The sequence below is a fragment of the Falco biarmicus genome, chromosome 9, assembly GCF_023638135.1.
Source record: "Falco biarmicus isolate bFalBia1 chromosome 9, bFalBia1.pri, whole genome shotgun sequence".
Lineage (NCBI taxonomy): Eukaryota > Metazoa > Chordata > Aves > Falconiformes > Falconidae > Falco > Falco biarmicus.
Genome location: NC_079296.1, coordinates 50710991 through 50726192, shown reverse-complemented (window position 1 = coordinate 50726192; position 15202 = coordinate 50710991). Strand labels below are relative to the sequence as shown.

Here is a 15202-nt window from a genome sequence, read left to right as displayed (position 1 = left end):
CATACTGGCTCCAGTTCTGATGTGTGCTTTGTGAGCTCTGCATGCGGAGGTGGTCCCAAGGTGGAGTGCGGTGGTCTCCTGCTGAGAGCGGGCTCCTCGGAGAGCACAGAGAGGCTTTGTGTACAAATTCTCCTCTCCCAGCAAACAAAGCAAGCTTGTTTAACAAACACTTGACAAACAAAATGAACCTAAAATTAGAATGCTTGTTTCATGAATGAAAATTTCCTATGAAAATAAACACACTTAGGGACAATAGAAGAAACTTCTTTCGGAGTCCGCTGCTTTTGATAGTCCGGTATTTTTGTACAGATACTTGATGGTACTTTGTACAGATAGCTGTTGGTTTACTTGCTGTTAAGGTTTAATTTCTAACACATGCTTGGAATACTGTGGTAAAACGAGCCTTTGTATTTATTCCTTTTTTCAATCTGCAGATGTGATGGAGACGAGTAGGTTCAGATTTTTTGGCAGAGCTGTGTTGCTCTATCCTGACGATATAAACTGTAGACACCTAAATGCTGAGAAGTGTCATTGCCTTATTTTCTCCTTTGGATTTGTAGTCTGAATAACATATTTTTGTGTGTGGAAAGATGTCTTAGCTTGAATTTCAGAGTATTTTTTAGTCAGGATCCAGCAGAAATGAAGTTTTTTTGCCAATAAGCTTTCCTGTGCTGTTTCCTCTGCTCTGTCCTACAACTTTACTCTTTTCTACTATCCTAAGATTACTGTAAATACCTGGTTATGTATATGTACCACTGTTGCTGAAGTTATTTCTTCAGTACTGGGTTGTGTACATTGCAGTGGTGACTGACTGTTATTTGGCTTTTACTAGGTTTTTTGTTGTTGGACATGAAAAAAAACATATCATACCATATGTTAATAGAAAACCATAAAGTTAAAAATCTTGTACTGTTCTGAAATACAGGTTCAGAATATTATGTCTTAGTCTTAGTCTTAGATGTGTGAAAGCAAAGAGAAATTAAAAAAGCTGGAGTGGCAGTTTAAGTGACATTATTTTTCAACGTGATTTAATTGCATAAACACTATAAATGCTTTTGAAAATCCCACATAGCATATCTTAATATAAAGCCAACGTCTCGCAACTGAGTTCTTAATGAGGAGTGTATTTCAACTTGTGAATATCGGTGTTTCACCATTTGAAAAGCTGTCAATTAGTCTATCATTATGTCTTCAAATATTTCACAGACTGAGTCAGTAGCTGGTCATGAAAGTGAAGCATGAAGTTATTTTTTCAGTGTAAGGCTACCATCAGCCCAGACTTATTTTCTTGCCCTTGCAGTCTTGTCTGGATAGATTTTTGGCAAGTTCTGTGTGTTTCTGGCTGAGTTTTTGGAAACCCTGTTAAAGGCAGAAGTGAGAGTTTGAGAAGGTCTAGTACAGAGGTAGTATTCCCAGCGGTGGCGTGATGGGTGCAGGCGGTGATGCAGAGGTGGATGTGATGTGTAAGGCTGAGCAGAAGAAGGGGCGCTGAGCAGCAAGTGCTAGCCTGTGCTCTGAGCGGCTTGGGCATGTGGAGGGTTGAGTGGGATGAAGGGTTGAGTCTTGGAGCTGGGAGAAGAGAAAGTTTGGGGCTCCAAGGAAAACCCTTTGTTTTTTGGAGAGTCGTTGGAGAGACACTAGGAAAGACGGGGAAATCTTGGGCGCTGATGAGCACTGGTGCTTGCTGGGGAGGATGGCATAAGGTCTTGGAGGTAACCACAGAACACAACGGCTGTAATGGGGAGTTTGATTTGAAGATAGACCTTACAGGCAAAGAATTGCCCAAAGCATTACAAATACAGAGAAGTTCCTGGACAGGAAGAAACGCAGGTTTCTGTGTGCCCTGGTAGAGCCCAGTAGTGAACAGGTTTGTCCTGGAGCTGAGGATCTGCAGCTGGGTTAAGCTGCAAGAGCAACGCACGTGTTGTGTGCATAAAACGGGTAAATTGGAGAATTCATAGATACTTGTAAAGTACATACCGTATCTTGCTGTAGAATATACCTGCTTTTCTCTTGTGTCATCGTTCAGAATTACGGCTTTAAAAGATGAGAAGAACCAGATTTGAGCTGAAGTGAGTCATATGAGCAAGGGTAGCAGGTTTAGTCCCCATTTTCTTTTAATCATCACAAAGGATTAAAAGTTAACTTGCATCGGTTTACTTTTTGGTACATCATAATCAGGGTCAATGTTTTTTTAAAAATACAAAATTACGCACTCTGCCCTCACACCCATTTCTGTTGTGCTGGTGGTTTAGTTCTGATGAATGTGAATTTTCTGGTCCCTTGTGCAGTTGTATGGAAAAATATATGAAAATGTGTTTATTTTCATTTAAATTCTATCAATTTAATTTTGTGTTTAGATGGTTGGGTTCTTTTTTTCTGTGAAATAAACATGGTCTGCAGTGTTTTTACTTTGATAACTAGACAGTAGAAGCCTGTTTGACAGGGCGTTAATTTAGCTTTCGTGTGGAGGCTGTCTGTGAGCTGTTTAGATGAATGCTGTTCTTTTAGGTAAGACTCGAGCTAGCGAGGTAGTAATGAATGTTTAAAGCTATTTGATATCAGCGTGACAAGTTTGTGTACGTAAGGGTAAAGCGTGAGTATGGCATACGAAGTTGTGCGTATTTTTCCCATGATTGTTTCACTTTATGTTAAGTATAAGGAAGTTAATACTTAATTCTGTATGTGTAATTTTATGAACTAAAAAAATATTGTCAGTTTATAGCAACTCTTCAAGAGAAAGATACGAGATCCACATGACTGAAACACTTTTTTTTTTTTTTTTCTTTTGCTTCTCACAGCTGCCAAAATAAACTCCTTTGAGATAGACCTAAGTCAACATAGTTGGTGTGTCTCTAATGAAGCATTCCTCTTGAGGCCCCTACTTGGGTTTTAGCTTTTTGTCATAGCTTTTTAAAATCTCTCTTTCCAAGTGTAATGCTAGGGTCTCCTTAAGAATTTCTGCTGCAGATTTAAAGTAAACAAGTTCCATTTCAGTAATCATATGATTTTTATTCCCCAAGACCTTTTTTTTGAAGTAAAAAGGCAACGTGTATTACATTTTTTCCTGTAATACACTTGATATTTTTTTAAGTTGTTGAAAAAATTGGCTAACATTCAGAGAAGCTAATGTTCATCAAATGTACAAGCTTAACTCTTCTTTCTTGCTGTTTTCCACTCAAGCTTTCTCAAACTGTGCTACTTTATTTAGAATTTTTGGGTAGCTTCTTTATGGGCAAAATGAGTACTAGCTTTCAGCTTCAGAAGTACATGTGTGGCACCATCTTTAATTAGCTTGCTCCCAACTGGATTTTTAATGGCAATTTCCAGTAAATGTTAACTGCTTTTATATATCTTTTATTTAAAATCACAAAATCATGTTTTTTCATGTAAAATTGTTGAACATACGTCTGTTTTGAATTCACAGGGAATCTCAGTTCCAAACGTGTCCGAATACACCTTTAATTAGAAACATTCTTTCGAATTTCAGCTTTGTGTTGGATGTCACTATTGTGCCAGTGTAGTATCACTGATATTAAGTATTAGTAGATGAGAGAGATATAAAATGGCAATATTTGAAGCTATGCAATGTTTTAATATTCTTGGTGGCCATCTATGGAATTCCAGCCAGGAGCGTACAGTAGGGTTTTCCTTTTCCTCTAAGTGCCACCCCATATTAGCATCTCTTATTTTTATATGCCAAACAAATGTAGGAACATTGAAAACTAAGCTTCGTTTCAATAGTCTGTTTTAGTAAAATGCCATTGTGTACAGCACAATTAGCGGATAGAAACAAAAAAGAAATGATAATTAAAAAAGAAAGGAACCTTGTGAAATACAAAAGGAAAAATAGATACATCAACAGTTTGATGGTGTAAAAGTAGTTAGAAAACATGCTTAAAAAGTGACTAATTTTATGTAAGCTTCTTTGAGTAGCGACATACTTGTAATATTTCTCTTTGTTTCTCAGTTTCAGGAGTTGCCTTCATACTTGTCTGTCATTTGGATAATATTATTTCAGCTTTGGATAAACAGTCAGCCAATTTAGGGCAGTTCAGAATCCATAAACTTGCTGTTTCTGTCATCAAAAGCCTGGAACCAGGGTACGATAGCTGTTGTAGGGTAACTAATGCACTTCATTGGTCTTGAAGGGACCGTTTTGTAACGTTTTGTACTGTTTGTGGTGTGAAACACCCTAGACATGGCAGATTCAGCCTCGTAGTGCTCACTGTTTAGATTAAGCTTGCTGAAATCTAAGAAAGGCAAATGTAGAACTTGTATGTATCTATCCATCTTTCTTACTCAGAAAAAAAAAAAAAAGAGTGAGAACAGATGTGGGGTGGGAATAGCCACGGATATTTAATGGTTTGTGTCCAAGTTCAGTAATTTTACTGCATGCTAGACACCCATTGGCTCCAGTAAATTTTAAAATACAAAGAATATGAACATAAAAGACTGACAACTGCCCTGTCTGCAAAAGTTATCTTTAGATTATCTTTTCATAAGTATTCATTTAAATATGTGTTTGTCTGTCTAGTTACCAAGGAGATGTTAGAAGTATAGTTTTTATGCTGTAATTCCTGAACGTACAGATTTTTTCCCTCTTTTGTGCAAGCCTTATCACAGGCTTTATTCCCAATATAGTGGCTTTAATATAGTGACTTCAGATAGAGTGGCTTTAGTTGCTTAGAACAAGCAATGAAAAACTCTCACTTAATGGTCTTTGTAATTGAAAAAGAACAAACTCTTGGCAAGGAGTTTTGGAGGAGAGAGCAATGCTTCGAAGCGGTTGGCAGAGTGTGCCCGGAGCCGTGCGTGTGTTATCTGTAGCTCTGGGCAGTTGCATCCCAAGCTGATAAACTCGAGGTGATAAATGCCTGCTGTCATGTCTCTGCTGTAGCAGCCCCCCACCACGGCAAAGCCAAAGTCTCTTGAGCATGCTAATTACTGTTAATTCTGGTTTCAACTTTAAAAGTTATCTCATTGATTAATACGGTGGTGTTTGAGGGGATAACGGGATCTGTTTGAGTACGGTCATGGATAGACGCTGTCTCAGGCAGCGCGTTGTTGGCTTCTTGGATCTTGCTGAGGGCATGTCTGTGTGTTGATGTGCAGCACTTCATAGCTTGGACCTTGTGACGTGAACATCCACAGCCTCCCTTAGCGTGTGGTACTTGGTGAGTGGAGGGAAAGGTAATATTGGCATATAAAAGGAGGAAAAGCTGGACAGAGTTAGAGACTAAAAGGAAAATGGGGAAAAAACCCCCACCCTGTCCCCAAATTTCCCCCTTTTTCCTCAATGGAAAGCAATTTTTTCTCTAGTGGTCCATGAGCCTTTCCAGATACCTGTTGGCTGTTTTCCAGTGTTAAAAAAAAGCTAGAAAGTGGTAACTATTTCAGGTTATATTTATGAAAGAGGACAAGGTGAAAGCAGCTATTTAGAGTGTACAATGAGTTATGAAGATAGCAAAATCCAAACAATTCAGGAGATTCCTAGGTATAGCATTGTTGGGAAAACAAAGAAATGATAATATTTTGTGAAAGTATTTGGGAGTGTGTGTGTGTTTCTTTTTGAGTGCTTCTGTGCAGACCACCATCAGAAAATCAAGTGCTGAGATTTACCTTAAATCTGAGTGAAATTGAAGATAAATTTAATTCCATTTTAGTGGTGGGCTAAGAGCATATGGACAGTTAATGGCCACATAAAGGCATGATAGTTGTAGGATACTGAGCATGAATCTTGGCCGTCTTCCTTTTTGTCTTTTACTCATTACTTAAACTATTCTACACTTACAGAGATTTTTATTTACCTGAGGAACACTGTGAAAACTTTCAGAGACACTAAAACCTGAGCAAAGAACAGCTAAGTCTGAAGATGTAGTCAATAGTTGTAGGAAACTGTTTGTTTCCTACTAGTTGTAAGCCATGTAGGACATAAGTGCCATAACGCTTTTCTCATTAGAAACAGTTTATCATGAGTTATTTCTGTTAATACTTTATATTGAATTGGGAAATGATGAGGAGAGGTGAAAGCTGGTCAGTCAGTGTAAAGATTGTTGGAGCACGTTTAAAAAGCAAATAGCAAAAAAGGCACGTTGTAACAAATTAACTGATCGAAAAGAGTGTTGGTATACTTCTGTTCAAAATACAACTCCAAATGATGTTTACATTTCACTTATGGGAAACAAACACTATAGGGGAAGGTGGGCACGTGCTCTACGTTGTTGTGTTTGGGATGTGCTGGGAAGCACGCTACAGCTCCCTGGCTGGCCTGTGAAATTCCCATGACACAGGTTTTGTGCCTGTGATAATGTAACTAAAATAATGGGAATCGGCACAGCTTTTTGAAGAGGGAAGGCTAGCACTTCATATACTTCCCTAAAGTAGTTTGAGTTCTATGAGCTACAAAATGAATTTTTGGTTATTATTCCCGACATCTTTTAAGGATTACAATGCATTATTCTTTAATAAAACAGAAAGGTGGCTAAGCTCTCAAGAATGCAGCTCTGGGGTCCTAAAACAGTTGATTGCATAATTAATTTGAAGTTCGGATAAAATCGGCTTGTTTGATACTGGCAGTGGAGTAGCAGGCAGCCTGTTTGCACGTGCAATGTGAACCCCACGGTTAAATACAGCTTGTTGTTACTTACTCATTGAGTTACCCGCAACGTATACATTGGCTGATCTAACTCCTCTGGGGTGTGTACCTTCAGGTACACTGAATGCTTCTTGATGATAAAGCTGAGGTCACCAGCTATCTCGCGTTGAGAAATAAAGTTTTATTCCATATCTATTAATCTTGGAGGAGGGTGGGTTGTTTGTTTAAAGAGATTAAAAAAAAAAAAAAAAGGGAGAACTATGAGGTGGGAGTGGATTTGTGCGGGTTGTTTTGGGGTGGGATTTTTTTGTGTTTTTTCCTGAGTCTCTCAGGCCTTCCACAGAAGGATCCCCTGTGAGTAGCTGTGGACAGTTGGATGGAGAAGCAGATTCTGATGGGCTCTTTGTCCCCGCGGGTGCAGGCAGGCACAGCGCAGCCCCGCTCTGTGAAAGCACAGTGGTTCGGGCGACTGCGAAGGATGCTCTGAGGATCCATGGGGTCTATTTCTGTTTATGTAACGAAACCAGGGAGCAAGCGTCTGCGGTAGTACTTGGCCGATGGCATTCCAGAGGGGTTGTCTTTCAATGCAAGGACTGAATTTAATAAACCCGTGGTCCGGCACGCTCTTTCTCGGCCGGTGCTGCCTCACTGTTGATATGGGTGGCTGTTGATAATTTGGGGTTACTTTGTTTATGCAGTCGGGGAGCTTCTCTTAAAGCAGCTGGCTGGACATGGAGATGAAGGCAGTCTTAATTCACTTTTAATAAAAGATCAATGGGTTTATTGTGAAAAAATAGAATACAGATGTAAACGGTACCCGATAAAAGAAATAAATGTGTGTTTAACCTTCCTATTTTGTTTTTTCAGTGCTACTGGTTCTTGACCTTCTTTGTTTTTGAGACTATTCTCTTTCTTGGTAGTTTTACCTTTTAAATTTTACTTAGACTACAAAAACAAACTCTGCTGGTGTTTTTCATCTGAAGTGCTTACCAAATCCCTCAGATTTTACAAAATATTTAAAAAGTAATCTCCAGACTAAAGTCTCATTAAAACCTTTGCCCTTCCTGTGGAACAAAAGTTCAGTGAAGTTCTGGTCAAATCTTATTTGGAAACTAATACAAAAAAATTCATGGTGTGAAGTATTAATTTAGGCTTGGCAGGCTCACTGTAAAATTTATTTCCAGAAGCTTCCAATTAAAATGCAGCATGTCTAATAGCATAAGGGAAAGCACCTTAAAGGCTCTTTCTTTTATATTATATAGGAGGAAAAATGCCCCAAACATTAGTGAAAATAAAATGTCTTGGAGGTATTTTTTTATTAAATAGTCACCTTTATATTGCAATGAGTTGACTTGGTAGAAGTAACCATGTACTCAGGAATTTCTTAGCTCTGCTAATTTTCAGTATTGCTTTTTAATCAAGCCATTTGATGTATTAGTCAAATATTTATAAAGATGCAGTTTTCTCTTTTGGTCTTCTTTGTATCTTTATTATGACTTTTATTGTCCTGCTTCTTGAATGATGTGGTTTGGATGGTTTCCCCCTGTGGCCCTTTCCGCCTTTTTTAAAGGAGGCAAAGCAAAACTGCGAGGAGGACAGACTGACTGGGATGGTTAAAGGTCTAGAATACCTTATGTAGGAGGACGCAGTAACAATTTAGGTCCCTTCAGTCTGATGGAGGTACCATATTTATTTGCAAAGTCATGACTGGCGTGGCAATAAGGCAATGATTGTTCACTGCATTTCTGTAGTAGAGGTAGGAATGAGCTACCATTTGCAGATGGAAGTAAATCAGCGCAGTTGACTACGATTATCAAACGGCAAAATGCATTATTACTCAAGTTATCTGTTATCTGGTTGTGGAAGGATCTGTTGCAAACTGTTGGAGGTCAAGAGAGTATTGGCAGAGTAACGCCTGCTCATACTGTTCTTTTAGCCTTCACTGTTTTTACTGTTGATGCTGTCAGATATGGGAGATGTGACAAAATTCAGCATGGCTCTCTGGTATAACCCACAGTGGCTGTTATGTTATAGCAGCTCAAAATGTGTTAGTACTCTGTCTTGAGAAAGGTGTTTCTGGATGTCCATGAACTTTTTAAACAGCATCTAAAATAATGACATTTTAGGCAAGTGTATCTTTTTTATTTCCAAACCCATTTCAGAATAGCCCATTTTATGTCTTGCTGGATATTTCTCAATGAAACGTAGATGCACAGGCAGAAATATGTGCAGTTGTTGTATATTGACAGGGTGCATTTTGTCAGCAGGTGGTATTGGGTTTAAGAAGCTGAAACATAAGACAAGTGCTTAGGGATGGTCTGTAAGATGATACTTTTTGTTGAAAGTCTTGTAGTGAAGTATTCCCAAGATGGTCTGGACAGCAAAACCAGTGCTACTGTGTAAGAGCTTTTATATTATCAGATAAAAGAAAGCAAAATGTTTTCAGTTGTGGAATTTTACCACAGACAAGATTACTTCTGAAACGTATGCTAATTTAATCTGAAGCCAAAAAGAAATTACTTTTAAAACAGTTTTGCAAATCTGATGAAGTTCTTTTGTGATAAATAGCTCTGCAGCAGTTCCATTCAGATCTCCTTTCTAGTTTGGATTTATGTTGGGTGCATAATGCGAATGCAATGTTAAGAATAAGAAGGAATACAAATAGTATGCTTAGAGGCAATTTGTTTAGATGATGTAATATTTAAGAGTGAATAACAAGATCCAAACATTTCTCTTAAGGTAGAGAAGCTCCTGTAGTGAGGCAGAATCTGGCTGGGCTCTGAGGTTCAGATTTTTTCACAGTCCAGGGATGAGGGGTGGGGAGAGCGAGGTGGATTCATAGTTGTTTATTTTCATATTGAGGTTTTATATGTTTTTAAGAAAGTAAGTAAATTGAGAGTAAGTGCTTAGAGGAGGGGGGAGAAAAGGAAAAGCCTTTAGAAATTGTTGTGTTTCATTTAACAAGTTCTGTGGATTCCCTTTTAAATTCTACCAATATAGATAGGGCGTCAGTGCTGTTCACTGGGAAACTCACCTTGGGATGTCTCTGTGTTCCCACATCCTCCGCGGAATGAATCATGGGATGTGGGTTTAACCAGCAGCGTAAATAACGCGCCTTTACAGGAGAAATCTCTTACTTCTAGTATGTTTGGAAATACTTTTAACAAGGGAGGATATTGAAGAGCGTCAGCGGCTCGGTTAATTTCTACCTGTAATTACACTGTGTGTCACTTCTCAGTGATGTGTCATCACCCCTCAGCCTCACACCCCTTCAGGGAAGTTTATTAACAGGATTCTAAATTTTGGGGGAAGAAAACATCTAAAGGAAGTCACCTCAGAACTATTTCTTCTTTTTTCTCTCCTAAGTAGGGTATGTTGAGACCCAAAATAAATACTGAGTTTACACTGATGGATTGGACAATCAATTTTTCCTGTTGTTGTTTTGCTCAATACTAAAGCAGCTCTTTTCTTATTATAACCAACCTAGTGGTACTGCAATTGAGTTAATTTTATACATCCCATTTTATGACATAATATGACATTATAGAAGTAATCGGGAAATTCAGAATGCGGCTACATGATATGATTTTCATGGGTGGGATTCACAAAAGTGATAAATTTCAACATGTAGGTGCAGCATCTTCTAGGAAAACTGTGAGTGTCTGAGTAATCTTTACTTATAGCCAAGAGTATACCTATGCTACTAGAAAAGACGAAATTGCCACCTTATATTTTTTGCACTTAAGCGACAGCTCTGAAATACGGTAACTTGGCTATTTCTGCCGCCTTGGCCAGTTGAGAAAATGTCTTTAAATCAACAAGTAATCATGTTCTATTTTTTTCTTAAATGTGACTGAAAAGGCATACTTTTTTCCTCAAGTCCTTAAATTGTTTCATCTGAATAATGGTGACTAAAAGTGTTCTTTAAGTATTACCTTCACATACCTTTCAACTATTTCTGTTTAGTTAGCGTAAGATTTCAAAGTGGTTTATTTAATAATGTCATTTCCATTCTCTGGCTTTAGAGGATTTTCCAAGGCCTGGAGGTTTAAGCTTCTGCATGGAATTGGAGGAATATTGTTTTAATTTAATTTTAAAATTTGCATTTAATTAAAAAAAAAAAAAAACAACTCCAAACCCAACAAAGGTAGTTACAAGCCATTCCTGAATGCTTTTCAAATGAGGAAATCAGTCTGTACAGAGTGACTTCAGAAAGATACGTCAGGTATGTGACAAGGTTCAGCACGAAGCTTGGTTGGTTGTTTTTCTTTCCTGTGGACAGTTACGACTTTGTTTTTTATCAGAGAGAATTTCTGTATTACTCAATTTACAGTTGGTGGGAAATACGTAATAAACCAAGCTAATTCTGCTGTAAATTTTGTGAAGACTCGGAGAATGAAAAGAATTGGGAATCTCTGCAAACATTCAAAAAATGGTTCTTCTGATTCTCCAAAACTGGGTGTTGCCACAGAAGGGTGTGTTTACAAGAACAGCAGAACTTTGAATGGGGCTGTTCTGAATTACATCTTTATCACCCAGGTGTAGTCACAGGAATTATCTGTGCCCCTTCCCAAACATTGGTCAGTCTCATTCAAAACCACTTTTTTCAAGGCCTTTTTTCATAGGAGACATTGGAAAAAAAATCAACTTTGTATCAACATGATCATCTTCTTTACGTATTTAAAGTAATTTACATGAAGAACTCTTAATTGCATCAACTGCAGTGTGACTTCTTGTAATGCCCAGTCTTTCAGCTGTTGCTTCAAGACCTGTATGATTGAGATCCTTAAAATTTTTCATTCCATTTACTGTATGTCTGGTTTTCAAACTGATAGGTGTAATGAATTTCCAGTTTAAAAATTAAGTTGATATTGCCACCATATAGCTTTGAATGTTGAGAGGGTATAGGCTAAGTGAATAATGGCTCAAAGATAGACTTTTGACCGAAGTTACAGGCCGATGAAAAATCTGACTTTAAATCAAAGAAGAACTGATTAGAGGAGGTTATTATTGCTGAGGTGGTGATTTTCTGTGTCGCTGAAGGGAAAATAATTATGGCTGTTTAGTTTCTGGGAATGTCTGCAAAGGATATCTTTTTAATAAATCAACAAAAAATGGTAGAATTTCACTAATCATTACCTGTAAGCTATTCCAGGAAAAACTCCTTGAATTAAAAAGAAAATGTTGCTATTTAAGTAGGAAATGCTCAATCACTAATGTAATAAAAATAGCATCCTGCATACAGTTAAGTGCTTTTTTTTTCTATTAGATCATTTTTTTTCCATCTCCATTATTTGCTAGAACTACCAACACTCGAGATGAGCTGCTTTTGGAGGTGCTGACTTTTTTAGTGTCAGCACCAGCTCAGCAGAACTCTAGAGGATAACTTAAATACAGAGTTTCAGTAAGCAAAGCCAAAACTTTTGTAGTTCATCGTGGATATCATAAAAATGTGCGATGTTAATTTTACATTTTCTTCAAGTGCCAAGGTTAAGTTTGTATTTCTGAGGCGACGCTGCAATTGCTAAAGAAGTAACCCTGCGATTGCAGTGAAGCTGTTCCTGACTCATTTGGTGCCGATTAGATTAAAACTATTCCTTGTTCATAGAAAAATCTGGAAAGTTGTAGCCAGAGTGTTCTTATGCAACTGATATGATGACTCTCTTTCTTTCTTTTTTTTTTCTTCTTTTCTCCTTTCCAGGGTCAGTACAGGCCTTCTGACTTGTTGTGTCCAGAGACGTATGTCTGGACACCTATTGAGCAATGCCTGCCCTTGCTTGAGCACTCAAAGTACTGTCGATTCAACCAGGACTTAAAAGCAGGTAAGTTTACAGGTAACGATGGCCATATAAATTGTCTGTCTTGTTTTTAAAATGTATTGGTATCATCTGCTGCACAGCTCCTCCAGCAAGCATTAGCAGATAGTTTTAACAGAAAATGAGCAATACAAATTTTAAGTACATTCTGTTTGAGAGACTATATGTAGTTCAAAATTAACACACATCGCTGCCTTTCAGGTAATCTGTTATTCTATGCATGAACAAAACCAATCAAATAATTGTTCCTCCCTTATGTTCCAGTCGGATGAATGCATGAAGGAAGGAAATTAGAATCGATACAGGAAAGTGAAAGGGCTGGAGAGGCTTAAAGGCATCAGGTGCATTTGTTAAGAAACAAACTGGCAGATTTAATGTAACAATCTGTCGCTGAATGTGAAGAATCCAACGAACAGCAGAAACACCTTAAACGTCTTGAAGTAGATGGGACATAATTTTTTTTCTGGATTTATTCTGTAAAATAGGCACTTATGTTTTGCCAGCATAGAATGGTCAGAAATATTACAGACCAGAACGTAATGCAGTAGTGATACTGTAAAACAATGCAATCAAATGGCAAAAAAGGCACCTACTTGCTTCAGCTACTGACCGTGTGGGCTGGCTGTGGGCCCCAAGGGAGCTGTGTGAGAGCATGCTTGGTGCGGTGCTTGGGTGGAAGGGGAAAATGGATTAACTACTTCTATTAATTGCAAACAGCTGAATATCCTTTTCTTAAAAATTTCTCTTTCTCCACTGAATAACGATTCAGAAAGGTGGTGGCGTTATTCAGAGATGTCAGTGATTGAGCTCAAGAGTACATAATGCCGTGCTGTTTCTAGCCATCAGAACACAGATTTACCTGTCTGTGTTTGCGCAGTCTTCAACAGCTGCTGCTTTCTTTTTACTTCTCATGGCTGTAGTTCAATTTTCATTCACTAGCTGCTTAACTGTTAATTGTTGGCAGGGCAGGCTGTAGATAAATGAAAGGCATTTGAACAGAGATGACCGCTGAAGCAGGATTGTGAACTTCTGGAAAAGCTGCTGAAGTTCCTTGGTTTTCCTCATCCTGTGCCTGTTAACCATTTATGCTGTGACTTGGTTGCTCAACGGGAACATTAAGATAATAATTAGAACTACGATAATGATGTCGAAATAAATTTCTAGATATAGATACCAACTGAAAAGTTTGAGTAGCAGACTTGCCTGGGGCACCCTGTGCAAACAGAGAATGTTCTTCAGGGGCTGTGCAGGGAGCTGCACAGGGTGGTGTGGGTCAGGCTGGGGAGAGCGCTTGGATGCTCCTTGGGAAGCGTGTTTATCACCAGGGGAAAAGCTCAGTGGGTAGGAGATCTAAACGGGTGGCACATCATGTCTTGATCAACTAGAATCATCATTGGATTGGTGAGGGGAAATGGGAAAAAAATTACAAAGGTAGGAGAAAGAAGGGAAATGGGTTTGGAGGCCAGTGGTGGTCAAGACTCTTGTTATTCAGAAAGAAGGGAGTGCATTCATTTAAGCGCAAAAATGACAACTAAACTACTGCCTTTGAAGGCGCTAACCCTGTACCAGCAGAGGGGCATCATCATCTCGATTCTGTGAAATTCCTGTGGCATACCACGCGTTTGGAAACTGCAGGGTATAAAACTTGGCATCATTATCAGCACAGAATATCTCACTCCAGACACTACTGGGACTGTGACTTATGTCCTGTGGTTTAAGGAAATTAAAACATAGCTACATGTTGAAATGCGCTGGACCTGCTGTGAGCTTATAGTCGTTTGAGGTTTAAATAGTTGCTGGCTCTAAGGAAGCTGTTTCTCAACAGTAAAGTCAGTTCCTTCTTACTTCTTTACTCTGCAATAGTCAGTAATAGGACTTTAATGAAGTTACAGTGAATTTAAAAAAGAGCAGTAGGAATAATTGTGTGCTTTCTTCCTCTTGAATAAGCTTTCTATAATACTACCTATAATTATGTCAGTTAAGTAGGTCGTGATTTATCAGGAGTGGGACTTCCAGCGAAGAAACTGAGGGCAGTAACCAGATCCAGTAAACAACTGGGAGAAACAGTGCCACTTGCATTGCTGCCTGAGGCAAGGAAACAGTCACTGGCACGGGTCATCTTTTAACGTTGTCTGTAATGTCAGAAAATTTCTGAAACACTAATTCACACTAGTTTGTTCATCATGTTTGATAATTTTTGAACTTCTTTTCCCTCCCTTTAAAAAAATTTTAAAATAACCTAATTTACCAGTTGTGGGTTACAAAAATGCATTATAGAACAGCAATGAATGCTACTTCAGGAGAGGGGGCTGTGGGCTCTGGCCTTCCAAGTTTCTGCATTATGGAAAGGGTTTCTGAGTATCCATACACATTCATTGCAGAGCTCCTTCCTAGAATCAGATTTATTTTCTCTATTCTGAAAATAAAAGAAAAAAGAGATGCTCACAAAAAGTAGCAAATTTTTTCTAAGGTATCAGAAAATATTATTATGTTTTTGCAGAGGATTTTTGCCTGGTGTACATTATGTGTTTGTCCCTACCTTGAGTGTTTTCAGATAGTTTTAAAAGTGTGTTGTTTTCCATCCCCTTCTCCTCTGACATCTAATACTTTTGTTAACAGTTGGAGAATGAAGAAGAGAGGACAGATGAACTAAACAAAGTTCTTAACTCCTTATACCACAGAGATAAGTCTAAAAAAAAAATGTCTAACAGCTAATAACTTAAAAAAGCAATCATAGGAACTGCAATAACTTTTTATTGTTTAGGATGGCAAATCATGGGCGCCTGAT

At 38.3% G+C, this 15202-nt stretch overlaps 1 protein-coding gene across 7 annotated transcripts in view; it reads left to right on the top strand.

Annotated features, from left to right (window-relative positions):
- ATE1 (arginyltransferase 1) overlaps positions 1-15202 on the top strand; it is an 86943-nt gene that overhangs the window by 50971 nt on the left and 20770 nt on the right. For 6 of the 7 annotated variants that reach the window (XM_056351204.1, XM_056351206.1, XM_056351203.1 and 3 more), the window contains one exon: positions 12300-12420. The exons of the other annotated variant lie outside the window; for it this stretch is intronic. In XM_056351204.1, the coding sequence (XP_056207179.1) occupies positions 12300-12420 (121 nt within the window). The remainder of the gene's footprint in view (positions 1-12299; positions 12421-15202) is intronic. 7 annotated transcript variants of the gene reach the window in all.